We start from the raw sequence: 27,947 nt of genomic DNA on the forward strand, positions 1-27,947 counted from the left end.
GGCGGGCGGGGTGGGTCGTTGTGCGAGGAGGAAAAGGGGGGGGGGGGGGGGGGGGGGGGGTCGCTATAAGAAGCCAAAAGAGACCGATGCAGTCAGTTGGTTCTGTCAAACTCTCCAAGCGTTAATAAGGATAAGACCTAACTACTGTCTACCACTCTGCATCTACAAGAGACTGAGATACGGTTTTATAAGCCTCACATACGGGTAAGTGAGAGACTTCTCCGCTAGCACATACTGTTCTGAGAACCATATGTTTCTTAGGGCTTGGTGAGAGTGTGGTTGTCCTATGGTTATTATGTATACAACCTTCCCGACATTGTTCCGGGAATGGTGCAGGATAGGTGCTTGGCTTTGGAAAACACTCAGCACATTTAAGGAACTTGACCAAATAATGTCATTTTCCTGATATTTCATTACTTCAACAGTGTTTTCTAAAAGTTCAAACAGGGTTACATTCTAGGAACGTTCTTCGGCTGGTTTGGCACTGGGAATATTGTCAAATAGTTTGGAAAATGTTAAGAAACAACTGTCTTCTGTGGGAAATTCAGTTCTTCAACATAACGTTTCCTACAGGTTTCCTCGTGGTTCTATTTAAAGTCAAGTTTTCAGCTCGTTCAGAGAACACAACAAGATAAAGGAGAGAGAGAGAGAGTTGTGTTGCTGCTGAGAACGGTATACGTTTTTAAATAAAACTCTTAGAAGTTTTTCGTGTGGTTTTTATGCAAAGTTTTCATAAGGTTTTCAAGAGGTTTAACATTCTCGGGAAAAAAAAACCCATTTGAGAACATGACATTAAATAAAACCACGAGAAAACCTGTAGGAAATATTATTCTCAAGTACTGACATTCTCACAGAAGAACGTTTGTTTCTAAACGCTCTTGGAACAAATAGAAGAAAAAAAAGCTCTGACGAAGGCCGTGAGGCCGATACATAAAGCTTATTAAATATCAGTGATACTATCAAGAGCCGTGTGCGGTTTCCTTCTTCCTTCCTCTTATTCGGCTGTTACCATGCACCTGCAAAAAAAAATAATCTTGCTTAGATGTGTGAGTGCCTTTTGAATTTTGAAGAACCATAAATAGAACCACGAGGAAACCTGTAGGAAACGTTGTGTTGAAGTACTGAAATTACCCAAAGAAAAATGTCAAACCAATTGGAGAATATTCCCTAGAACGTTACGATAATGTTATAACTTTTAGGAAACGTTTTTTGTTAAAGTAATAAAATACCAAGAAAATAACGTTATTTTGTCCAAGTTCCTTAAATGTGCTGAGGATGTTTCGAAAACCAAGCAACTATCCCGCACCATTCCCAGAAAGATTTGGCAAGGTTGTATGCAAAATAGCCAGAGGACAACCACACGCTCACCAATCTCTAAGAATGTTAATATCAGTTTACGCTTTTACCTGGCATTACCCTGATCACTTAATCATGATGGCGATGGTGATGGTAGTAGTTATGAATATGCATTATCTCTTCTACTGATCGGGAGAGAGAAAACTCTAATATAGATTGAACTAAATCAGCAATAAGCTAAGTAACGGCTGGCTAGAGTTGATCAAAAGTTTAAACAATGTGCACAGCATGTTACATTTATACTAACGCAACAGTAATATTTCTAGTTGGTTTATTAGGTCAAATAGTAACTAGAAATCCACATAGAAATCCATATCCGCAAGTAGGAATCTGGTGAAAAGTAGTACCGTTTGTAGGGTATTAGGGTGGTATTGTGAGTGTGTAATGTGCCCAATCAATGATGTAAGCGTGCAGAATTGATTTGCTCACCATAAGCCATTACAGAAGGTAAACGCTAGCTTTAATTAGTTACATCTCGCAGTGTCATTACCGGATTTAGATTCATCCATAAACCACTTACAGTAAATTCATTGAATGAATTATGTTCATTTTTCCACCCCCGTCATCAATAGTAATTCGTGAGTAGTGCGAGGAGACAAAAGGGGGGGTATCGTAGTGTTTTAATTTACATGCACTGGACCATGTACTTTACGAAGTTTGTAACAAGTGTTCTCTGAATGACGTACACATTTTATGTAGTGTTTAATGTAGTGTTTAAGTAGTGTTTTATGTCGTGTTTAAGTAGTGTTTTATGTCGTGTTTTAGTAGTGTTTAAATAGTGTTTTATGTCGTGATTTGTGTAGTGTTTTAGTAGTGTTTTATGTAGTGTTTAAGTAGTGTTTTATGTAGTGTTTAAGTAGTGTTTTATGTAGTGTTTAAGTAGTGTTTTATGTAGTGTTTTAGTAGTGTTTTAGTAGTGTTTAAGTAGTGTTTTATGTAGTGTTTTAGTAGTGTTAAGTAGTGTTTAATGTAGTATTTTATATATTATTAAGTAGTGTTCAAGTAGTGTTTAAGTAGTGTTTAAGTAGTGTTTAAGTAGTGTTTTATGTAGTGTTTTATGTAGTGTTTAAGTAGTGTTTTATGTAGTGTTTATGTAGTGTTTTATGTCGTGTTAAGTAGTGTTATGTAGTGTTTAAGTAGTGTTTTATGTAGTGTTTATGTAGTGTTTTATGTCGTGTTAAGTAGTGTTATGTAGTGTTTAAGTAGTGTTTTATGTAGTGTTTAAGTAGTGTTTTATGTAGTGTTTTAAGTAGTGTTTAAGTAGTGTTTTATGTAGTGTTTTATGTAGTATTTTAAGTAGTGTTTAAGTAGTGTTTTATGTAGTGTTTTATGTAGTGTTTTATGTAGTGTTTTAGTAGTGTTTAAGTAGTGTTTTATGTCGTGTTTATGTAGTGTTATGTAGTGTTTAAGTAGTGTTTTATGTAGTGTTTAAGTAGTGTTTTATGTAGTGTTTTAAGTAGTGTTTAAGTAGTGTTTTATGTAGTGTTTAAGTAGTGTTTTATGTAGTGTTTTAAGTAGTGTTTAAGTAGTGTTTTATGTAGTGTTTTATGTAGTGTTTTAGTAGTGTTTAAGTAGTGTTTTATGTAGTGTTTTATGTAGTGTTTTATGTCGTGTTATGTAGTGTTTAAGTAGTGTTTTATGTAGTGTTAAGTAGTGTTCAAGTAGTGTTTAAGTAGTGTTTAAGTAGTGTTTTAAGTGTACAACTGTGCACTCCATTATGTAGTTTTATGCCGATAGGCCTAGGTTTATTAAGTTAGCTAGCTCTAACAGAGGGGATATTAAGTTAACAAGCTCTAACAGGGGGGGTTATTAAGTTAGCTAGCTCTAACAGAGGGGTTATTAAGTTAACTAGCTCTAACAGAGGGGTTATTAAATTAGATAGCTCTAACAGAGGGGTTATTAAGTTAACTAGCTCTAACAGAGGGGTTATTAAATTAGCTAGCTCTAACATAGGGGTTATTAAGTTAACTAGCTCTAACAGAGGGGTTATTAAATTAGATAGCTCTAACAGAGGGGTTATTAAGTTAACTAGCTCTAACAGAGAGGTTATTTAATTAGCTAGCTCTAACAGAGGGGTTATTAAAGTAGCTAGCTCTAACAGAGGAGTTATTAAGGTAGCTAGCTCAACTGAGGGGAGTGCCCCCACACTGTCTATCTGTCCATCTGCAACCTCATGAGATCTCTGTGTCATAATGTCATACCAGAAATAGTTACGACAGTTATACACGTGCTAATTAAGGGACCAATTGAGGGTTCAACAAGCTAGCCATTCAAAAAAATCATGTTAAACCCTCTTTTTGAACACAGAGCGAGTCCATGCAACTTATTATGTGACGTGTTAAGCACCATTGTTTATTCCTGAACGTATTAAGGCTCCTTGCCATAACAAAGGGGTTAAATACTTATTGATTCAAAGCATTTCATCTATTGATTTTTTTTTTGATTCATTTGCAATCATTTAGAAAAACATAATTCCACTTTATTGGGTGTGTTGTGTCAGTAACACACAAGAAAACCTCTCAATTTAATCCAGGTCAAATTCAGTATGTAACACAACAACATGTGGAAACAGTCAAGGGGTGTGAATACTTTCTGAAGGCACTGTACATACAGTGGGGCAAAAAAGTATTTAGTCAGCCACCAATTGTGCAAGTTCTCCCACTTAAAAAGATGAGAGAGGCCTGTAATGTTCATCATAGGTACACTTCAACCATGACAGACAAAATCAGGGAAAAAAATCCAGAAAATCACATTGTAGGATTTTTTATGAATTTATTTGCAAATTATGGTGGAAAATAAATATGGGGCAAGTGGGGTAAAATAAGGGGAAAATGCTCTTTTAGGCAGAAGGGTTAGGGGCATAGGGGTTAGGGTTAGGGGTTAGGGGCATAGGGGTTAGGGTTAGGGGTTAGGGTTTAGGGTTAGGTTTAGGTGTTAGGGTTAGGTTTAGGGGTTAGCGATTAGGGGTTAGGGGTTAGGTTTAGGTGTTAGGGTTAGGTTTAGGGGTTAGGGGTTAGCGGTTAGGGGTTAGGGTTAGGTTTAGGGGGTAGGGGCATAGGGGTTAGGGTTAGGCATAGGGGTTAGGGTTAGGGGTTAGGGGCATAGGGGTTAGGTTTAGGGGTTAGGCATAGGGGTTAGGGTTAGGGGCATAGGGGTAAGGCATTGGGGTTAGGGTTGGGGGCATAGGGGTTAAGCATAGGGGTTAGGGGCATGGGGGTTAGGTTTAGGGGTTAGGGGTAGGGGTTAGGGGCATAGGGGTTAGGTTTAGGGGTTAGGGGCATAGGGGTTAGGTTTAGGGGTTAGGGGTAGGGGCATAGGGGTTAGGTTTAGGGTTCGGGTGACAATTAGGGTTAGAATGAGGGGTTAGGAATTAGGGTTTGGGGTTAAGGTTACAGTTAGGTTAAAAGGTTAAGGTTAGGATTAGATTTAGGGTTAGGGGTTAGGGAAAGTAGGATTTTGAATGGCAATACATTTTTTCGGTCCCCACAAGGATAGTATAACCAACGTCTGTGTGTGTGTATGATGTATCAAATCAAGTTTTTTAGTCACTTTAGTCACGTGCCAAATACAACAGGTGTAGTCGACCTTATAGTGAAATGGTAACATACGAGTGACTATGCATAGATAATAACAGAGAGTAGCAGCAGTGTAAAAGAGGGGGGGCAATGCAAATAGTCCGGGTAGCCATTTGATTAGATGTTCAGGAGTCTTATGGCTTGGGGGTAGAAGCTGTTTAGAAGCCGCTTGGACCTAGACTTGGTGCTCCGGTACCGCTTGCGGTGCGGTAGCAGAGAGAACAGTCTATGACTAGGGTGGCTGGAGTCTTTGACAATTTTTAGGGCCTTCCTCTGACACCGCCTGGTATAGAGGTCCTGGATGGCAGGAAGCTTGGCCCCAGTGATGTACTGGGCCGTTCGCACTACCCTCTGTAGTGCCTTGTAGTCGGAGGCCAAGCAGTTGCCTTACCAGGCAGTGATGCAACCAGTCAGGATGATCTCGATGGTGCAGCTGTAGAACCTTTTGAGGATCTGAGGACCCATGCCGTGCAGTCATGAGTGAGCAGGGAGTAGAGGAGGGGCCCCTGTGTTGAGGATCAGTGTGAAGGATGTGTTGTTTCCTACACTTAGCACCTGGGGCCGGCCTGTCAGAAAGTCCAGTTGCAGAGGGAGGTGTTTAGTCCCAGGGTCCTTAGCTTATTGATGAGCTTTGAGGGCACTATGGTGTTGAACGCTGAGCTGTAGTCAATGAATAGTATTCTCACATAGGTGCTCCTTTTGTCCAGGTGGGAAAGGGCAGTGTGGAGTGCAATAGCGATTGCATCATCTGTGGATCTGTTAGGGCGGTATGCAAATTGAAGTGGGTCTATGGTTTCTGGGATAATGGTGTTGATGTGAGCCATGACCAGCCTTTCAAAGCACTTCATGGCTACAGACGTGTTAGTGTTGTTGTTGTTGGGCACAGGGACTATGGTGGTCTGCTTAAAACATGTTGGTATTACAGACTCGGACAGGGAGAGGTTGAAAATGTTAGTGAAGACACTTGCCAGTTGGTCAAGTAATGCTCGGAGTACATGTCCTGGTAATCTGTCTGGCCCTTCGGCCTTGTGAATGTTGACCTATTTAAAGGCCTTACTCACATCGGCTGCAGAGAGCGTGATCACACAGTCGTCCGGAACAGCTGGTGCTCTCATGCGTGTTTCAGTGTAATTTGCCTCGATGCGAGCATAGAAGTAGTTTAGCTCGTCTGGAAGGCTTGTGTCACTGGGCAGCTCTTGGCTGTGCTTCACTTTGCAGCATCAGAGCCGGTATAGTACGATTCAATCTTAGTCCTGTATTGATGCTTTGCCTGTTTGATGGTGGGTCGGACGGCTTAGCGGGATTTCTTATAAGCTTCCAGGTTAGAGTCCCGCTCCTTGAAAGCGTCAGCTCTAGTCTTTTGCTCAGTGCAGATGTTGCCTGTAATCCATGGCTTCTAGTTGGGGTATGTACATACGGTCACTGTGGGGATGACGTCATCAATGTTATTCTAGTCTCTGCCAGCAAAACAGTCCTGTAGCTTAGCATCTGCTTCATCTGACCACTTTTTTTATTGATCGAGTCACTGGTGCTTCCTGCTTTCATTTTTGTTTTTAAGCAGGAATCAGGAGGATAGAATTATTGTCAGATTTTCCTGTTTGCTTATGGCGGAATACAGCTCATTCAGTGCTGTCTTAGTGCCAATGTGGTGGTATGTAGACAGACACAAAAAATACAGATGAAAACTCTCTAGGTAGATAGTGTGGTCTACAGCTTATCATGATATACTCTACCTCAGGCGAGCAAAACCTAGAGACTTCCTTAGATATCGTACACCAGCTGTTATTTACAAAAATACATAGTCTGCCGCCCCAGAGAGCTGTATTTTGGTAATGTCGTTGTTTGGCCACAACTCTGTGAAGCATAAGATATTACAGTTTTGAATGTCCCGTTGGTAGTTTAATCTTCCTCGTAGGTCATTGATTTTATTTTCCAAAGATTGCACGTTTGCTAGCAGAATGGAAGGAAGTGGGGGTTTATACAATTGCCTACGAATTCTCAGATGGCAGCCTGCCCTCCGGCCCCTTTTTCTCCACCTTCTCTTCATGCAAATGACCGGGATCTGGGCATGTTCCCAGGAAAGCAGTATATCATTCACGTCTGTCTCGTCAGACTCGTTAAAGGGAAAAAAAAGGATTCTGCCAGTCCGTGGTGAGTAATCACAGTCCTGATGTCCAGAAGTTATTTTCGGTCATAAGAGACGGTAGCAGAAACATTATGTACAAAATAAGTTTAAAACAAGTTAAAAAGTTAAAAACAACGCAAAGAAACAAACAAAAAAAATAACACAATTGGTTAGGAATACATAAAATGTCAGCCTTGTTCTCTGGCGCCATCTTAGTCAGATGATAAGAATGGAGACTTGAGTGGGATGATGATGCACCAGCAGCTGATCCAATCAGATTGTTATCTCCACCCTGGGAGGTGCAAACAATACAGACATCTAATAGGATTCATTTTCATAATTTCCTCCTCCAGGATCACCGCTAAAAGACACTTTCACTCAGACTTTCTCTTCAAAAAAAGGCCTGTTATTTAATTGCAGCTAACAGACTTGTTCTACTTTTACTGCTGAAGCCACAGCTTTGTGTTTGTCCGTTATGTCAGAATACCATATACCTCAAGGCAGAACTTTTTTCATGGGCCTTGGTGCCCGATAGGAACAAGACCATTATAGTGAATTAGTTTCATGGGCCTTGTTGGAAACAAGACCATTGTAGAAAAGTAGTTTTTCATGGGCCTTGTTGGAAACAAGACCATTGTAGAAAATTAGTTTCATGGGCCTTGTTGGAAACAAGACCATTGTAGAAAATTAGTTTAATGGGTCTTGTTGGAAACAAGACCATTGTAGTGAATTAGTTTCATGGGTCTTGGTGGAAACAAGACCATTGTAGTGAATTAGTTTCATGGGCCTTGTTGGAAACAAGACCATTGTAGTGAATTAGTTTCATGGGCCTTGGTGGAAACAAGACCATTGTAGTGAATTAGTTTCATGGGCCTTGTTGGAAACAAGACCATTGTAGTGAATTTGTTTCATGGGCCTTGGTGGGAACAAGACCATTGTAGTGAATTAGTTTCATGGGTCTTGGTGGAAACAAGACCATTGTAGTGAATTAGTTTCATGGGCCTTGTTGGAAACAAGACCATTGTAGTGAATTAGGGACAGGATAGGCTAAATGGTGGAGAGAGACATTTCTTCCATCTGTAATGTCTTGGTGTGTGTCTGAAATGGCACCTTATTCCCTACATGGTGCACTTATTTTGACCAGAGCTCTATTGGGTGTAGGGTGTCTTTTCAGAAGCACTTTGGCGTCCTAAACACTATCTTCACTTCACTCTATCAGGTCAAACAAACACATTAAACAGGAAGCAGGAGATCGTTAAAAATCCCTTCTCAAAAATAAATAATGAAGTATTAATGACGAATTAAGATTTTATAGGTATGAGAAGGACATTTTCTCTTCAAAAAGGCCTGTTATTTAATTACCTCGTCTGACTCAGACTAAACAGAATAGCCCATTCGGGATTCAATCTGCAGGTTTTTTTTAAAAAACGCTAGAAAAGACCGAAGCGACTGTACTATGTGAAATCTTAATGCCTTATCGTCTTCATGATCCGAACATCCCACTTAACGGCCGCACGCAGACAGAGAATGATTCCCAAAATGGCACCCTATTCCCTATATAGTGCACTACGTTTGATGGGCCTTTATATTGGGTCTTTATGTCTCTATTGTTCCTGTCAGTCAAAGGGTTTTAAGCCCTTATGTTTTCTCACGAACGCAGGAGGAGAGTCCAGGGACAACATGAGTCAGAGCTTCGTTGGTTTGGATGGATCGTGAGCGAGCCCTGAGTGTTCCTTCCTTCGTGTTCCCCCACTCTCTCTTTTTCTTGTTCCCTCACTTTCATTCATTTCCTCCTCATTATGAACCATGAGGCAGCTAATTCATACCACAATTACTGAGCCTGATGAGTTGGAGTTCCGTTAATGAACTTCATTTTAACTCTGAAATGAAAGTTTTGTATGAAACAGCTGGTGCTGTATGGTTGTAGAGCAATTGAGAACTTTCTGCTCGTTGACTCTCTGTGCTTTACAAAACAGGCCCTCCAGGTCTATCTATCCTATCTCGAAACACCTATTTAACTTTTCTGTATTGTATTATGCTGTTGTGGTTGTTGTTGTTGTGACAATATCATACATCTGTGAATCTGCTCATTAGTCTGGCTGACCCGACTCACATGGTGTCAGCCAGAATACCTGCTCACCCCTTTGAAATGAACATTTTGAAATGAGCGACTAACCTCCTCCTTCTCTTTCTCCTTCTCCTCCTACTTCTCCTCCTTCTACTTCTTCTCCTCCTCCTCCTTCTACTTCTCCTCCTTCTACTTCTCCTTCTGCTCCTCCTCATCCTCCTCATTCTTCTCCTTCTCCTACTTCTACTTATCCTCCTTCTTCTCCTTCTCCTTCGCCTCCTTCTTCTCCTTCTTCTCCTCCTCCTTCTACTTCTTCTCCTTCTTCTACTTCTACTTCTTCTCCTCTACTACTTCTTCTCCTCCTCCTCCTACTTCTGCTCTTCCTCCTTCTACTTCTTCTCCTTCTTTTACTTCTCCTTCTCCTTCTTCTCCTTCTTCTACTTCTACTTCTTCTCCTCCTCATTCTCCTCCTTCTACTTCTCCTTCTCCTTCTCCTTCTCCTCCTCCTTCTTCTCCTCCTCCTACTTCTTTTCCTTCTTCTACTCCTTCTTCTCCTCCTCCTTCTCCTCCTTCTCCTTCTCCTTCTTCTCCTCCTTCTTCTCCTCCTCCTTCTTCTACTTCTACTTCTTCTCCTTATTCTACTCCTCCTTCTCCTCCTCCTTCTACTTCTCCTTCTTCTCCTCCTTCTCCTCCTTCTTCTACTTCTCCTTCTACTTCTCCTCCTTCTTCTCATTCTCCTTCTTCTCCTCCTCCTTCTCCTCCTTCTCCTTCTCCTTCTTCTTCTCCTCCTCCTTCTTCTACTTCTACTTCTTCTCCTTATTCTACTCCTCCTTCTCCTTCTCCTCCCCCTTCTCCTTCTCCTCCTTTTTCTACTTCTCCTTCTACTCCTCCTCCTTCTTCTTCTAACTCCTTTTCCTCACCTCTGTCTCTTCCCAACAGGTTCTGCGCTACACTTGACACCCTAAAACCCTACATCCTTCCCTACACCCTACACCCTCAGGCCTCCACCCTCCTCCCGTCCCTATCCTGCATCCCTCTTGTCTGTCCGACTGGGTGTCCCTCTGTAGTGAGTCATGAAGTGGCCTCTGTGGAGCCTGCTGCTGCTGCTGTGCCGGTGTACCCCAGGACAGAGTGGCTGCCAAGGGGACTGCCTGGCCTGTGGCCTCCTACTATCCAACCCCCAGAGCCAGCAGCAAGCGTTCAATACACTGGTGTGTGTGTGCGTGTGTGTGTGTGTGTGTGTGTGTGTGTGTGTGTGTGTGTGTGTGTGTGTGTGTGTGTGTGTGTGTGTGTGTGTGTGTGTGTGTGTGTGTGTGTGTGTGTGTGTGTGTGTGTGTGTGCAGTGCAGTGCATTGAGAAATTATTCAGACCATTTCACTAGTTACCCATTGTGTTACGTTACAGCCTTATTCTAAAAAATGGATTCAATAAATGTAAAAAAAAATCCCTCATCAATCTACACACAATACCCAATAATGACAAAGAGAAAACAGGTGTGTAGAAAGCAAATGTATTACAAATATTGATTGGACATGATTTGGAAAGGCACACACCTGTATATTTAAGGTCCCACAGTTGACAGTGCATGTCAGAGACAGAATCCAAGCCTTGAGGTCGAAGGAATTGTCCGTAGAGCTCCGAGACAGGACTGTGTCGAGGCACAGATCTGGGGAAGTGTACCAAAACATTTCTGCAGCATTGAAGGTCCCCAAGAACACAGTGGCCTCCATCATTCTGAAATGGAAGAAGTTTGGAACCACCAAGACTCGTCCTAGAGCTGGCCACCTGGCCAAACTGAACAATTGGGGGAGAAAGGCCTTGGTCAGGGAGGTGACCAAGATTTGATTTGATTTGTTTGGGATTTAATTTGAAGAACCAGATGGTCAGTCTGACAGAGCTCCAGAGTTCCTGTGTGGAGTTGAGAGAAACTTCCAGAAGAACAACCATCTCTGCAGCACTCCACCAATCAGACCTTTATGGTAGAGTGGCCAGACGGAAGCCACTCCTCAGCAAAAGCCACATGACAGCCCGATTGGAGTTTGCCAAAAGTCACCTAAAGGACTCTCAGACCATGAGAAACAAGCTTCCCTGGTCTGATGAAACCAAGATTGAACTCTTTGGCCTGAAATCCAAGCGTCACGTCTGAAGGAAACCAGGCACCATCCCTACACCGCTCATCACCTGGCCAATACCATCCCTATGGTGAAGCATTGTGGTGGCAGCATCATGCTGTGGGGATGTTTTTCGGTGGCAGGGACTGGGAGACTAGGACAATGACCCTAAGCAGGCAGCCAAAACAACACAGGAGTGGCTTCGGGACAAGTCTATGAATGTCCTTGAGTGGCCAAGTCAGAGCCCGGACTTGAACACAATCGAACATCTCTGGAGACGCCTGAAAATAGCTGTGCAGCGACGCTCCCCATCCAACCTGACAGAGCTTGAGAGGATCTGCAGAGAAGAATGGGAGAACCTCCCCAATTACAGGTGTACCAAGCTTGTAGCGTCATACCCAAGAATATTCGATGTTGTAATCGCTGCCAAAGGTGCTTCAACAAAGTACTGAGTAAAGGGTCTGAATACTTATGTAAATTATTATAATATTTTTCTTAAAACCTGTTTTTGCTTTGTCATTATTGTGTGTAGATTGAGGGATTACAATTGGAATACATTTTAGAATAAGGCTGTAACTTAACATTTGGAAAGGTCAAGGGGTCTGGATACTTTCCGAATGTACTGTATGCTTGTGTGTGTGTGGTGTGTGTGATGTGTGTGTGGTGTGTGTGTGTGGTGTGTGTGTGTGGTGTGTGTGTGTGATGTGTGCATATGCATGTCCCACATGCAGCATGGGGATGATGGTTGTATGGATGACGGTTGTGTAGATGACGGTTGTTGTGGATGACGGTTGTTGTGGATGACGGTTGTTGTAGATGACAGTTGTGTGGATGACAGTTGTGTGGATGACGGTTGTGTAGATGACAGTTGAGTGGTTGACAGTTGTGTGGATGACGGTTGTGTAGATGACAGTTGTGTGGATGACGGTTGTGTAGATGACGGTTGAATGGATGACGGTTGAGTGGTTGACAGTTGTGTGGATAACAGTTGTTGTGGATGACAGTTGTGTGGATGACAGTTGTGTGGATGACAGTTGTTGTGGATGACAGTTGTGTGGATGACGGTTGAATGGATGACGGTTGAGTGGTTGACAGTTGTGTGGATGACGGTTGTAGTGGTTGACAGTTGTGTGGATAACAGTTGTTGTGGATGACAGTTGTGTGGATGACAGTTGTGTGGATGACAGTTGTGTGGATGACAGTTGTGTGGATGACAGATGTAGTGTGATCGTCATCATTTATTTGAAAAACACTAATCCCCAACAAGTTTTTTTTTTACAACGCAGCTTTTTACAACATTAGACCTGTAATTAAATATTGTGCCATTCGGGATGACTCATGGGACGTAGCGGTAGCAGTGCTAATGTAGATAATTGTAATTGAATATTGTGCCATTCGGGATGACTCATGGGACGTAGCGGTAGCAGTGCTAATGTGTAATTGAATATTGCTAATTGTAATTGACTTAGCGGTAGCAGTGCTAATGTAGATAATTGTGCCATTCGGGATGACTCATGGGACGTAGCGGTAGCAGTGCTAATGTAGATAATTGTGCCATTCGGGATGACTCATGGGACGTAGCGGTAGCAGTGCTAATGTAGATAATTGTGCCATTCGGGATGACTCATGGGACGTAGCGGTAGCAGTGCTAATGTAGATAATTGTGCCATTCGGGATGACTCATGGGACGTAGCGGTAGCAGTGCTAATGTAGATAATTGTGCCATTCGGGATGACTCATGGGACGTAGCGGTAGCAGTGCTAATGTAGATAATTGTGCCATTCGGGATGACTCATGGGACGTAGCGGTAGCAGTGCTAATGTAGATAATTGTGCCATTCGGGATGACTCATGGGACGTAGCGGTAGCAGTGCTAATGTAGATAATTGTGCCATTCGGGATGACTCATGGGACGTAGCGGTAGCAGTGCTAATGTAGATAATTGTGCCATTCGGGATGACTCATGGGACGTAGCGGTAGCAGTGCTAATGTAGATAATTGTGCCATTCGGGATGACTCATGGGACGTAGCGGTAGCAGTGCTAATGTAGATAATTGTGCCATTCGGGATGACTCATGGGACGTAGCGGTAGCAGTGCTAATGTAGATAATTGTAATTAAATATTGTGCCATTCGGGATGACTCATGGGACGTAGCGGTAGCAGTGCTAATGTAGATAATTGTGCCATTCGGGATGACTCATGGGACGTAGCGGTAGCAGTGCTAATGTAGATAATTGTAATTAAATATTGTGCCATTCGGGATGACTCATGGGACGTAGCAGTAGCAGTGCTAATGTAGATAATTGTAATTAAATATTGTGCCATTCGGGATGACTCATGGGACGTAGCGGTAGCAGTGCTAATGTAGATAATTGTAATTAAATATTGTGCCATTCGGGATGACTCATGGGACGTAGTGGTAGCAGTGCTAATGTAGATAATTGTAATTAAATATTGTGCCATTCGGGATGACTCATGGGACGTAGCGGTAGCAGTGCTAATGTAGATAATTGTGCCATTCGGGATGACTCATGGGACGTAGCGGTAGCAGTGCTAATGTAGATAATTGTGCCATTCGGGATGACTCATGGGACGTAGCGGTAGCAGTGCTAATGTAGATAATTGTGCCATTCGGGATGACTCATGGGACGTAGCAGTAGCAGTGCTAATGTAGATAATTGTGCCATTCGGGATGACTCATGGGACGTAGCGGTAGCAGTGCTAATGTAGATAATTGTGCCATTCGGGATGACTCATGGGACGTAGCGGTAGCAGTGCTAATGTAGATAATTGTGCCATTCGGGATGACTCATGGGACGTAGCGGTAGCAGTGCTAATGTAGATAATTGTCATTAAATATTGTGCCATTCGGGATGACTCATGGGACGTAGCGGTAGCAGTGCTAATGTAGATAATTGTGCCATTCGGGATGACTCATGGGACGTAGCGGTAGCAGTGCTAATGTAGATAATTGTAATTAAATATTGTGCCATTCGGGATGACTCATGGGACGTAGCGGTAGCAGTGCTAATGTAGATAATTGTAATTAAATATTGTGCCATTCGGGATGACTCATGGGACGTAGCGGTAGCAGTGCTAATGTAGATAATTGTGCCATTCGGGATGACTCATGGGACGTAGCGGTAGCAGTGCTAATGTAGATAATTGTAATTAAATATTGTGCCATTCGGGATGACTCATGGGACGTAGCGGTAGCAGTGCTAATGTAGATAATTGTAATTAAATATTGTGCCATTTGGGATGACTCATGGGACGTAGCGGTAGCAGTGCTAATGTAGATAATTGTAATTAAATATTGTGCCATTCGGGATGACTCATGGGACGTAGCGGTAGCAGTGCTAATGTAGATAATTGTAATTAAATATTGTGCCATTCGGGATGACTCATGGGACGTAGCGGTAGCAGTGCTAATGTAGATAATTGTAATTAAATATTGTGCCATTCGGGATGACTCATGGGACGTAGCGGTAGCAGTGCTAATGTAGATAATTGTAATTAAATATTGTGCCATTCGGGATGACTCATGGGACGTAGCGGTAGCAGTGCTAATGTAGATAATTGTGCCATTCGGGATGACTCATGGGACGTAGCGGTAGCAGTGCTAATGTAGATAATTGTGCCATTCGGGATGACTCATGGGACGTAGCGGTAGCAGTGCTAATGTAGATAATTGTGCCATTCGGGATGACTCATGGGACGTAGCGGTAGCAGTGCTAATGTAGATAATTGTGCCATTCGGGATGACTCATGGGACGTAGCGGTAGCAGTGCTAATGTAGATAATTGTCATTAAATATTGTGCCATTCGGGATGACTCATGGGACGTAGCGGTAGCAGTGCTAATGTAGATAATTGTGCCATTCGGGATGACTCATGGGACGTAGCGGTAGCAGTGCTAATGTAGATAATTGTAATTAAATATTGTGCCATTCGGGATGACTCATGGGACGTAGCGGTAGCAGTGCTAATGTAGATAATTGTAATTAAATATTGTGCCATTCGGGATGACTCATGGGACGTAGCGGTAGCAGTGCTAATGTAGATAATTGTGCCATTCGGGATGACTCATGGGACGTAGCGGTAGCAGTGCTAATGTAGATAATTGTAATTAAATATTGTGCCATTCGGGATGACTCATGGGACGTAGCGGTAGCAGTGCTAATGTAGATAATTGTAATTAAATATTGTGCCATTCGGGATGACTCATGGGACGTAGCGGTAGCAGTGCTAATGTAGATAATTGTAATTAAATATTGTGCCATTCGGGATGACTCATGGGACGTAGCGGTAGCAGTGCTAATGTAGATAATTGTAATTAAATATTGTGCCATTCGGGATGACTCATGGGACGTAGCGGTAGCAGTGCTAATGTAGATAATTGTAATTAAATATTGTGCCATTCGGGATGACTCATGGGACGTAGCGGTAGCAGTGCTAATGTAGATAATTGTAATTAAATATTGTGCCATTCGGGATGACTCATGGGACGTAGCGGTAGCAGTGCTAATGTAGATAATTGTGCCATTCGGGATGACTCATGGGACGTAGCGGTAGCAGTGCTAATGTAGATAATTGTGCCATTCGGGATGACTCATGGGACGTAGCGGTAGCAGTGCTAATGTAGATAATTGTGCCATTCGGGATGACTCATGGGACGTAGCGGTAGCAGTGCTAATGTAGATAATTGTAATTGTTTAAGTGTTCCCTTTATTTTTTTGTAGTTTCCTCCCCACACACTGAGAGAGATTGAGATTATATATTTTTTTATTTATTTAACTAGGCAAGTCAGTTAAGAACAAATTCTTATTTTCAATGACGGCCTAGGAACCACTGTTAACTGCCTGTTCAGGGGGCAGAACGACAGATTTGTACCTTGTCACCTCGGGGATATGAACTTGCAACCTTTCGGTTACTAGTCCAATGCTCTAACCACTAGGCTACCCTGCCGCCCCGAGAGTTGGCATGCACCGACTCACACACAGACACATTCAGATTGCTGGGAATAGTCCATCAGTCCACCTATTTGCTACGAGTAATGAATTAAAATTTTTAAACCAACCATAGGTCAAACCTACAGGCCTTGTGATGGAGTCGTATTTGAGGCTGAGGTAACAACGCCAGGCTATAGTGGACAACATCTCTACTCTTACTCCTCTGCCTGTTTGTCTGAGAGAGTACAGTATGAGACTGCAGTGAGAGACTGCAGTGAGAGACTACAGTGAGATACTGCAGTGAGAGAGTACAGTGTGAGACTGCAGTGAGAGACTGCAGTGAGAGACTACAGTGAGAGAGTACAGTATGAGACAGCAGTATGAGACTACAGACTGCAGTATGAGACTACAGTATGAGACTACAGTGAGAGACTACAGTGAGAGACTACAGTGAGAGACTAGAGTGAGATACTGCAGTGAGAGAGTACAGTGTGAGACTGCAGTATGAGACTGCAGTATGAGACAGCAGTGAGAGACTGCAGTGAGAGACTGCAGTGAGAGACTACAGTGAGAGAGTACAGTATGAGACAGCAGTATGAGACTACAGACTGCAGTATGAGACTACAGTATGAGACTACAGTGAGAGACTACAGTGAGAGACTACAGTGAGATACTGCAGTGAGAGAGTACAGTGTGAGACTGCAGTATGAGACTGCAGTATGAGACAGCAGTGAGAGACTGCAGTGAGAGAGTACAGTCAGGTCTCTTTCATCTCTCTCTGCTCTTCTCTTCTGTCTGTCCACAGGTGTGTCTGTTGGAGTGTGACGGTCACGTCTCCCCTGCCCTCACCTGGGATCTGTGTCAGAGAGCCATGCTACCGCACTACCCCCTCCCACCAGACGATGGCGCTGTGTCTAAGAGAGCAGAGGAAAAACTGTCCTTAAACCATGACCCCGTTGACCTGGAGTCAGATGGAAAAATGCTCTACTCTGCAGCCATGGGGCTCTACCAGCAGGATGGAGCGGACCAGGAAGACGAGGCCCTGGTGCGACGTGATTCCCAGTACGACTCCTCTCCGCTGGGCTTGACCGCCGAAGGAGACTCGCTGGCGCTGGGTATGGAGAGCAGGGAGGAGGAGGAGGAGGTCAGGAGGAGGAGGAGCGGCCAGGGGGAGGAAGGAGACTCGCTGGCGTTGGGTATGGAGAGCAGGGAGGAGGAGGAGGAGGTCAGAAGGAGGAGGAGCGGCCAGGGGGAGGAAGGAGATGAGGAGGATGCCGTGGTCCAGCTGACCAAGCGTTTCGGGGGCTTCCTGAAAGGTCGTCACAGTTACAGGAAGTTGATTGGCGGCCCGGAGAGGAAGTCGCTACAGAAACGCCTCGGAGGGTTCATCGGGATCAGGAAGTCGGCCAGGAAGTGGAACAACCAGAAGAGAGTGAGCCAGCTCCTCCGGCAGTACCTGGGGATGACCGGCAGCAGAAACCCTGGTCGCGGTGTTGGGAGGTTCACTAACCCAGCCCAGGGCCTCAGGAGGCTACCCAGCCGGCTGTAGCCTTCCCTTCATCCCCTGGGTCCTCTCTGCTCTTCTCGTGTCCCGTGCCTCCACTCACTTGGATCTGCTCTTCTCTTCTCCCGTGCCTCCACCCTCCCAGGTACCTCCTATAGAAATAGAATTACTATAGTTTACTACTTGCATACTATTATGTTGGTATTCCATCCCCATTGTTACCAACAACGTGTACAGCTACAGCTACGGGTACTGTGAACTCCCTCATTCCTCATCGGCCTTATGAAGAAGAGTAATGACATCATCATTCTGAAACCCATCCAGTGTCGTGTGAAGAATAGTAAGGAATGTTTCCTTCCGACCATCAACGTTGCTCCCACCCTACCGCCCCCCCCCCAGTTAATGAATAAAAAGTGCAATGTAATATTGTGTGTCGGTATTGTAAGGCCGTACTTCATGATACCATATCCTGGATATAGTACCACCACATGTTATGGTGATGATTGGGTGTTCATGACGTATGTACGCACTTGATCTTTTTTTTCATTTAAATCGAGTGAGGGTTGCAGTTGCTATTTGCACTGGTCTCTGGGTAATTCTACAACTGGTGGTTCTGCATCTTCGCTATTCTGAGTGCATTCTGAAAGTTTTCAGAGCCCTTGACTGTTACGCCCCCCCCCCCCCCCCCCCCCATCAATCTGCACACAACACCCCATAATGACATCACAATACCCCATAATGACATCACAATACCCCATAATGACATCACAATACCCCATAATGACATCACAACACCCCATAATGACAAAGCAAAAACAGGATTTCAGAAATGTTTTCAAATGTATAAAAAATGTAAATCATAAATACCTTATTTACATACGGTACGCTCCAAAATTACTGGCACCCCTGACTGGAAATGCACAAACAATACTTTATCTCTATAATTATATTGTTTATATTTTTTAAACTCAAAATACCAACATGTGAGAAATACTCTACTTCATTAACGTTTCAATGGAACCAACCAAAATCATTTATTGATTTAATTAAAAATCAATGTCCTCACAATTAATGGCACCCTTACAGATGATGATTATAAATAACATCCAACATTAAAGCAGGAATTAAATTCCACTTATTTAAGTTATCTAAGTCTTAAGGAATATGTTGAGCCATTACATCACTTCCTGTTTCACTAGGGTATAAAAATGAGGTAACACACATGCAATATCCCGCTGTCATCCAACACCATGAAGAAAACAACAGAACTGGCAGTTCAAAAAGAGACAGATGGTCGTAGACCTTCATAAATCTCGTTACGGCTACAACAAGATCCACAAACGATTGGATATACCACTGAGCACTGTCGGGGCAATTTTGTTTTTAATTCTAAAGATGTGGTCACAAATGCATCCCCCCCCCCCCCAGGATAGAGAGGAGGATGGTGAGAGAAGCAACAAAATCCCCAAGAATCACTGTGAAAGAATTGCAGGCCTTGGTGGCGTCTTGGGGACACCAGGTTTCAAAAAAGCACCATCAGACGCCACCTCCACAACCACAGGCTCTTTGGAAGGATTGATGGAAAGATGAAGGGAGCAAAGTACATAGAGATCCTTGATGAAAACCTGCTCCAGAGCACTCAGAACGTGACTGGGGTGAAGGTTCACCTTCCAACATGACAACAACTTTAAGCACACAGCCAAGACAATGCAGGAGTGGTTTCGGAACAAGACTTGAATGTTCTTGAGAGGCCCAGACAGAGCCCAGACTTGAACCTGATCAAACATCTCTGGAGAGACCTGAAAATAGCTGTGCAGCGACGTTCCCCATCCAACCTGACAGAGCTTCAAAGGATCTGCAGAGAAGAATGGGAAAAACTCCCCAAATACAGGTGCTCCAAGCATCATACCCAACAAGACTCGTGGCTGTAATCGCTGCCAAAGGTCCTGAATACTTATGTAAATGTAATAACGTTTTTTTTTAATAATATATTTGCAAACATTTCTAAAAACCTGTTTTTGCTTTGTCATTATGGGGTATTGTGTGTAGATTGATGAGGGAAATAAGCAATTTAATCAATTTTAGAATAATGTGACAACATTTGAAAAAAATCAAGGGGTCTGAATACTTTCCGAATGCCCTGTACACTACATGGCGAAAGTATCTTGCAGTATGTGGATACCCTTTCAAATTAGTGGATTTGGCCATTTCAGCCACACCCGTTGCTGACAGATATATAAAATTGAGCACACCGCCATGCAATCTCCACAGACAAACATTGGCAGTAGAATGGCCTGAAGAGCTCAATGACTTTCAACATGGCACCATCATAGTATGCCATCTTCCAATAAGTCAGTTCGTCAATTATCTGCCCTGCTAGACCTGCCCCGGTCAACTGTAAGTGTTGTTATTCTGAAGTGGAAATGTCTAGGAGCAACAACGGCTCAGCCGCGAAGTGGTAGACCACACAAGCTCACAGAACAGGATCGCCAAGTGCTGAAGCGCGTAGCCTGTAAAAATCGTCTGTCCTTGGTTGCAACACTCACTACCAAGTTCCAAACTGTCTCTGGAAGCAACGTCAGCACAATAACTGTTTGTTGGGAGCTTCATGAAATGGGTTTCCATGGCCGAGCAGCCGCACACAAGCCTAAGATCACCATGTGCAATGCCAAGCGTCGACTGGAGTGATATAAACTCGCCGCCATTGGACTCTGGAGCAGTGGAAACACATTCTCTGGAGTGATGAATCACACTTCACTATCTGGCAGTTTGTGACTGAATCTGGGTCTTGATAAACCATTTTTACGATTTAGCATACCAGACAGTAGGGCAACACTGCCCCCTGGTGTTGGTAGAGTAGAATCAGCATACCAGACAGTAGGGCAACACTGCCCCCTGGTGTTGGTAGAGTAGAATCAGCATACCAGACAGTAGGGCAACACTGCCCCCTGATGTTAGTAGAGTAGAATCAGCATCCCAGACAGTAGGGCAACACTGCCCCCTGGTGTTGGTAGAGTAGAATCAGCATCCCAGACAGTGGGGCAACACTGCCCCCTGGTGTTGGTAGAGTAGAATCAGCATACTAGACAGTAGGGTAACACTGCCACCTGGTGTTGGTAGAGTAGAATCAGCATACCAGACAGTAGGACAACACTGCCCCCTGGTGTTGGTAGAGTAGAATCAGCATACCAGACAGTAGGGCAACACTGCCCCCTGGTGTTTGTAATGTAGATCATGTCCTGTATTTGTCTTCCAGTATACATACCAAACTGAACTTACCAACTATCTGATTTCCCCCCAAAAAAGAGGCGAGAGATCTATTGTGTTTGTTATGTTCTTGGTACAGTATGGAATAAGAGTTATTTTTCTTGTCTGAAAACACTCAATATCACAACATTATGTTATGATTCACCTGTTGGTAATAGAGAGGCCTGGTTTTGTTTTGCAGCACATCCCTTCAGGCAGTATATATCCAGTACTCTTTTGACGTATGTAAGAGTTTGTGTGTATGTGTTAGGGAGTACATGTCTCTCGTTCATATACAAAATAACTTTGTGAATACAGTGTACATTTCTAGCCATTTGTTTAAGAGTCTTAATGAAACCTGTATAGAGAGAAATGTAATAAATGAGTTTGCTATTCCTCTTGCTGATTGTAATTCAGAAAACTATCATTGTCCCGGTATTCTCTGTTTAAAAAAATGTATTTATTATTTACTTTATTTGACTGTGTTTTTAGTAACTTTAGACATGTTTCTTCTGTCATTAGAAGGATATTTGTAAAAATGCAGTCTAACGTGGCCTGATCCCTTGGGAGTGGTTCAATACCTCGATCCAGTCAGGACCATAACACTGTCTTATACAAACAGGACCATAACACTGTCTTATACAGACAGGACCATAACACTGTCTTATACAGACAGGACCATAACACTGTCTTATACAGACAGGACCATAACACTGTCTTATACAGTCAGGACCATAACACTGTCTTATACAGACAGGACCATAACACTGTCTTATACAGACAGGACCATAACACTGTCTTATACAGACCATAACACTGTCTTATACAGACAGGACCATAACACTGTCTTATACAGACAGGACCATAACACTGTCCTATACAGACAGGACCATAACACTGTCTTATACAGACAGGACCATAACACTGTCTTATACAGACCATTACACTGTTCACCAAGACGGGGTAGAGTAAAATACTGTATGGAAGAAACTGACTCAATTCAAACCACAACGAGTCAAACCACATGTAGCTTATTCATCATTATCCTTGTAAAATACATGTTTAAATAAAATGTGCCAAAACATGACATTAAACTCTTTATATAACAATAAAAAAACACAAAAATACAAAATAGTCCAAAAGATCTCATAGATAGCACATCACATAGAGGTATAGGTGTTCCATAGCTTCTATAGACACCACGGGGAAGAATGACGTGTTGGAGGCCACGGGGAAGAATGACGTGTTGGAGGCCACGGGGAAGAATGACGTGTTGGAGGAGGAGATTAAAGAAGAAGAGAGCTACAATACTGTGGAAGGTGAGGAGAGACATGTTCTCAGTGAGAGGTGAGGAGAGACATGAGAGGTGAGGAGAGACATGTTCTCAGTGGGAGGTGAGGAGAGACGTGTTCTCAGTGAGAGGTGAGGAGAGGATGAAGCGCCTTGCTCAACCCGGGATGGAAACTAAACCAGCCCGCCAGATCGGGCTAGTACTTTTCAGATCGGGCTAGTACTTTTCAGATCGGGCTAGTACTTTTCAAATCGGGCTAGTACTTTTCAGATCGGGCTAGTACTTTTCAGATCGGGCTAGTACTTTTCAGATCAGGCTAGTACTTTTCAGATCGGGCTAGTACTTTTCAGATCAGGCTAGTACTTTTCAAATCGGGCTAGTACTTTTCAAATCGGGCTAGTACTTTTCAGATCCGGCTAGTACTTTTCAGATCGGGCTAGTACTTTTCAGATCGGGCTAGTAGAAAATGTGCCACACTAGCCCGCCAGGACGGTCTAAAGTTTGTCCTTAGAAATATCTCATGGCACAGACTTTTGAGCCGATTGTTACCCAGGGTTACGAACATTGTAGGCCTACCACGTCATAACATCAACTACTAGCTACTAACATCACACACACTGACCCACTGCTCAGGTCAACGTTTACATTTTAAAAAAAATACACAAATCACTTTATTCCTTGAGGGGAAAAAAAAACAAGGTAGAAAAAAAAGGAATTTGTTGTTCTTGATGGCTAACAGGCCCTGGTTGTGATCGTGACCTCTCTTTTTTTCCTCCCAAGTCTCTCTTTTTTCCATCATCCGTCGTTCGCGCCCTCGTTTAGTCTGTGAAGCGCTGGCAGGCTTTCTTCCAGCGGCAGGCCGTGCACCACTGCTCCTTGTGCTCCACTCCGTACACCTTACGACACTTCTTAGCCTCCCCTCGTCCCTTCCTACAGGGATCAAACACAAGACACGTTTCAGCCTCCCCTCGTCCCTTCCTACAGGGATGAAACACAAGACACGTTTTGGCCTCCCCTCGTCCCTTCCTACAGGGATGAAACACAAGACACGTTTTGGCCTCCCCTCGTCCCTTCCTACAGGGATGATACACAAGACACGTTTCAGCCTCCCCTCGTCCCTTCCTACAGGGATGAAACACAAGACACGTTTTGGCCTCCCCTCGTCCCTTCCTACAGGGATGATACACAAGACACGTTTCAGCCTCCCCTCGTCCCTTCCTACAGGGATGAAACACAAGACACGTTTCGGCCTCCCCTCGTCCCTTCCTACAGGGATGAAACACAAGAAACGTTTCGGCCTCCCCTCGTCCCTTCCTACAGGGATGAAACACAAGACACGTTTTGGCCTCCCCTCGTCCCTTCCTACAGGGATGAAACACAAGACACGTTTTGGCCTCCCCTCGTCCCTTCCTACAGGGATGAAACACAAGAAACGTTTCAGCCTCCCCTCATCCCTTCCTACAGGGATGAAACACAAGAAACGTTTCGGCCTCCCCTCGTCCCTTCCTACAGGGATGAAACACAAGAAACGTTTCGGCCTCCCCTCGTCCCTTCCTACAGGGATGAAACACAAGACACGTTTTGGCCTCCCCTCGTCCCTTCCTACAGGGATGAAACACAAGACACGTTTTGGCCTCCCCTCGTCCCTTCCTACAGGGATGAAACACAAGAAACGTTTCAGCCTCCCCTCATCCCTTCCTACAGGGATGAAACACAAGAAACGTTTCGGCCTCCCCTCGTCCTTTCCTACAGGGATGAAACACCACCCAGCAAACCAGGAACAGTCCCAGAACATTATGACATTCTCTTAATCAAATAAGAATCAAATAGGTCTGTTTTTAATGTCGTTCATAGTACATGTGATTTAGGTTTAACGTAATATTCCCATTGATGTTTCACACAATATACATTTTAACTTGTTTTGGAGGTCCTCGGAAGATTTAGAAAATGTTATATTTAAGTTCAGTTTAATATTACCACAACATTCTCAGCATGTAAATTAAAGAATATTGGAATACATCCCTGTTACTGTTCTCACCAGATATAATTGCAATTCGCATTAGAGGACTGTATAGAGCCCCACAGTGGCGGTGTCATAATACCCATAAAACCTAGCGGTCAAACAGGGAAATGGTTCCAATCGTGTGTCCCCCCCCATTCATTTTTTAAATGTGTAGGCTGATCCATTTAAATCTCTCTAGGACAAGGTGACTTTTATCAATATTATTCGTCTCTATTTCCTCTCAGATTTGAAAAATGCTAATTATCATCAAAGTAGACATCATGCAAGACGACAAATCCCAGCATGCTCCTGCACATCATCTTGAACTGACACCTTTTGCTAACAGGTATTGTGTCAATTTTAAAACTTGCACAAGACGGTTCACAGAATTGTCTATTTAAAGAAATGTTGCCAATTTATTCATTATTAAATTTAGCTAACATTAGATAGTTAATCCAGAGATTGTTACCTTTGACTCGATTCGACAGTCTCCTCCAGATCATCATGGTATTTGTAGTTCTTTATGATAGCCACATTAGCAGCTAATTAGCATTAAATTTTTCTGAGGTAAATACAGGCGAATATATTGATAAAAGTCACCTTGTCCTAGAGAGATTTACACAGTTATCAATATGTCACGCCAGGGTGAGCCGACACGAAACACAGCCCTTATTTTAAGTGTAGTTGTTCCTAGATGTGGGCTGTATTTCGTGTCGGCTCACCCTGGCGTGACATATTGATAACTGTGTAAATCTCTCTAGGACAAGGTGACTTTTATCAATACACAAAACACAACCCTTATTTGAAGTGTTTCTAAAAAAAATCCCCCTGTGGGAAAAATGAATTGTGGGAAAAAATGATGACAGGCTAGGGAACCAAACATCGCAGGTTCAAACCCCACATGCGCCTGTTGTCAACACGTGAGGTATAAGAAAACATGGGTGTGTTTGTACCATAAAAATGCTCTTCAAATGTCCTGTGAATGAAATTAAAACGTGTCTCCATATCGCCTACAATACAGTTATCAAACGCAAATCGCAAAATTCAATTCAATGATGGGATGGGGATGTAATTCCAATATGTTTTAAGGTAGCTACAAATTTGCATGCTGGGAATGTTTGGGTATTATTATGTTAAATTTAAATATAACAATTTCGAAATGTTCTCAAAAAACAAGTTAAAATGAATATTGTGTGAACATCAATGGAATATTACGTTAAACCTAAATCAAATCTGCGATGAAAGTAATGAAAACTTACTTATTTCATGATTACAACATTAAGGGAATGTCCTGTGCCAACCTAACTTAAACATTGTATGAATGTCGTCACTGTTGAGGAACATATCTCTCGTAATGTCTCCGCACTGTTCCCACTGCCTAATCAAATATTCTGGGAACCTTTAAAGAACTCAGAAAGGCAGTTCTGTCAACAATCTGGCAACATCAAAGGAGTGTTTTTTTTTTACACCCTGATACAAATATTATCTTAATGTCAGCACAGCTGGACAGTTTTGTCTGTTTTTGGGAACCAATTTCTCGTCCTAAACCCCACAATGTTCTACACAACTTAAATAAATGTTTTCGGGACTTTTAAAGAACTTTAAAAAAAATGTGTTCTGGGAATGTTCTAACAACATCAGGCAAATGTTTCTTTTTGCAACCTAAAATAAACATTGTAGAATTATCCACACAACTGGACAGTTTTGCTGTTTTTGGGAACATGATGTTCCCCAAAATGTTTCCACAACCTAATGAAACATTCTGAGCTTTAAAGAACCGATTAAATGTGTTCTAGGAACGTTCTTAAAACATCAGGTTCTATACAAACATTTTATAATTATCACTACGACGAGACGTTTTTTTTTGTGTTATGAGAACATTTGCCGCGACCTAACAAATGTTCTGGGAACCTTCACAGAACCAATTTTGGTTTTCTGGGAAGACACAATCAAGGTGGAGATAATTGTAAACCCAATACATACAGTATGGTGATAGAAAAGGAATATGATCTACCAGTACAAGAGAAAAGACCGTGTTAGAGAGAATACGATTAGAGAGACACATTCTCCTTCATGTTTCTTATCTAGCTAACTAATCATGCCCTCTCGTCCCATTGGGAGAGGTGTGGAGTGTACAGACAGAGATAGAAGAGAAAGATAGAGGGGCTATAAGAGAGGAGAGATAGTTGAGACAGTGGGGAGAGGAGAGATAGTTGAGACAGAGGGGAGAGGAGAGATAGTTGAGACAGAGGAGAGATCGTTGAGATAGTTGAGACAGAGGAGAGGAGAGATAGTTGAGACAGGGGGGAGAGGAGAGATAGTTGAGACAGGGGGGAGAGGAGAGATAGTTGAGACAGGGGAGAGGAGAGATAGTTGAGACAGGGGAGAGGAGAGATAGTTGAGACAGAGGAGAGATAGTTGAGACAGAGGGGAGAGGAGAGATAGTTGAGACAGAGGGGAGAGAAGAGATAGTTGAGACAGGGGGGAGAGGAGAAATAGTTTAGACGGGGGAGAGAAGAGATAGTTGAGACAGAGGAGAGAGGAGAGATAGTTGAGACAGGGGGGAGAGGAGAGATAGTTGAGACAGGGGGGAGAGGAGAGATAGTTGAGACAGAGGGGAGAGGAGAGATAGTTGAGACAGAGGAGAGAGGAGAGATAGTTGAGACAGGGGGGGAGAGGGGAGATAGTTGAGACAGAGGAGAGATAGTTGAGACAAAGGGGAGAGGAGAGATAGTTGAGACAGGGGAGAGAGGAGAGATAGTTGAGACAGGGGGGAGAGGAGAGATAGTTGAGACAGGGGGGAGAGGAGAGATAGTTGAGACAAAGGGGAGAGGAGAGATAGTTGAGACAGGGGGGAGAGGAGAGATAGTTGAGACAGGGGAGAGGAGAGATAGTTGAGACAGGGGAGAGAGGAGAGATAGTTGAGACAGAGGAGAGATAGTTGAGACAGAGGGGAGAGGAGAGATAGTTGAGACAGAGGGGAGAGGAGAGATAGTTGAGACAGGGGGAGAGGAGAAATAGTTGAGACGGGGGAGAGGAGAGATAGTTGAGACAGAGGAGAGAGGAGAGATAGTTGAGACAGAGGAGAGATCGTTGAGATAGTTGAGACAGAGGAGAGGAGAGATAGTTGAGACAGGGGGGAGAGGAGAGATAGTTGAGACAGGGGGGAGAGGAGAGATAGTTGAGACAGAGGAGAGATCGTTGAGATAGTTGAGACAGAGGAGAGGAGAGATAGTTGAGACAGAGGGGAGAGGAGAGATAGTTGAGACAGGGGGGAGAGGAGAGATAGTTGAGACAGAGGAGAGAGGAGAGATAGTTGAGACAGAGGGGAGAGGAGAGATAGTTGAGACAGAGGGGAGAGGAGAGATAGTTGAGACAGAGGGGAGAGGAGACGAGAGGGGAGGCTAAATGGTGCTTAACTAAAGAAGAGGAGCAAGGAGAAGAGGAGCGAGGAGAAGACAAGAGAGAGGAGAGGAGAAGAGAGGGTACACAGTGACTACCTGAAGGAGCATTGAGAGCGTGATGGAGAGGCTGCTCTCATGGTGGTTAGCCTGTTGGTGGCGCTGTTCTGTTGAAGCCACTGTTCTCCCACACTCACAGACCTGCAGCGACCCCTCACCACCTGTAGTGGGCAAAAGATAGGAAGCAGGGGGAGGGGAGAAGAGACGAGGAGGGAGTGGGAATACTTATTTTTAGATAAGTATGGCATCTCTTGTCA

General features: G+C 43.5%; 2 protein-coding genes across 5 annotated transcripts in view; one reads left to right on the top strand and one right to left on the bottom strand.

Annotated features, from left to right (window-relative positions):
* Window positions 1–78: 78 nt before the first annotated feature.
* Window positions 79–18,364, top strand: LOC110529285 (proenkephalin-A). The gene is made up of 3 exons (XM_036984614.1): window positions 79–204; window positions 10,064–10,335; window positions 16,992–18,364. Exons 2-3 carry the CDS (start codon window positions 10,198–10,200, stop codon window positions 17,733–17,735), a joined length of 882 nt encoding a protein of 293 aa, XP_036840509.1. The 5' UTR covers window positions 79–204; window positions 10,064–10,197; the 3' UTR covers window positions 17,736–18,364.
* Window positions 18,365–21,374: 3,010 nt separating this feature from the next.
* znf395b (zinc finger protein 395b) overlaps window positions 21,375–27,947 on the bottom strand; it is a 15,795-nt gene continuing 9,222 nt past the window's right edge. For 3 of the 4 annotated variants that reach the window (XM_036984619.1, XM_036984617.1, XM_036984616.1), the window contains 2 exons: window positions 27,730–27,851; window positions 21,375–23,877 (listed from right to left, as the gene is read on the bottom strand). In XM_036984619.1, coding sequence (XP_036840514.1) covers window positions 23,676–23,877; window positions 27,730–27,851 — 324 coding nt within the window. In that variant the 3' untranslated portion in view covers window positions 21,375–23,675. The remainder of the gene's footprint in view (window positions 23,878–27,729; window positions 27,852–27,947) is intronic. The other variant, XM_036984618.1, reaches the window with a different exon arrangement.

The sequence above is a fragment of the Oncorhynchus mykiss genome, chromosome 8 (genome assembly GCF_013265735.2).
Source record: "Oncorhynchus mykiss isolate Arlee chromosome 8, USDA_OmykA_1.1, whole genome shotgun sequence".
In the NCBI taxonomy this organism is placed as follows: Eukaryota; Metazoa; Chordata; class Actinopteri; order Salmoniformes; family Salmonidae; genus Oncorhynchus; species Oncorhynchus mykiss.

Excerpts from the sequence above, each read along its gene's own strand:
- LOC110529285 (XM_036984614.1), top strand. The coding sequence starts at position 10,198 with ATGAAGTGGCCTCTGTGGAGCCTGCTGCTGCTGCTGTGCCGGTGTACC. Across the intron at positions 10,336-16,991 it reads AGCAAGCGTTCAATACACTG|GTGTGTCTGTTGGAGTGTGA; the intron begins GTGTGTGTGTGC and ends GTCTGTCCACAG.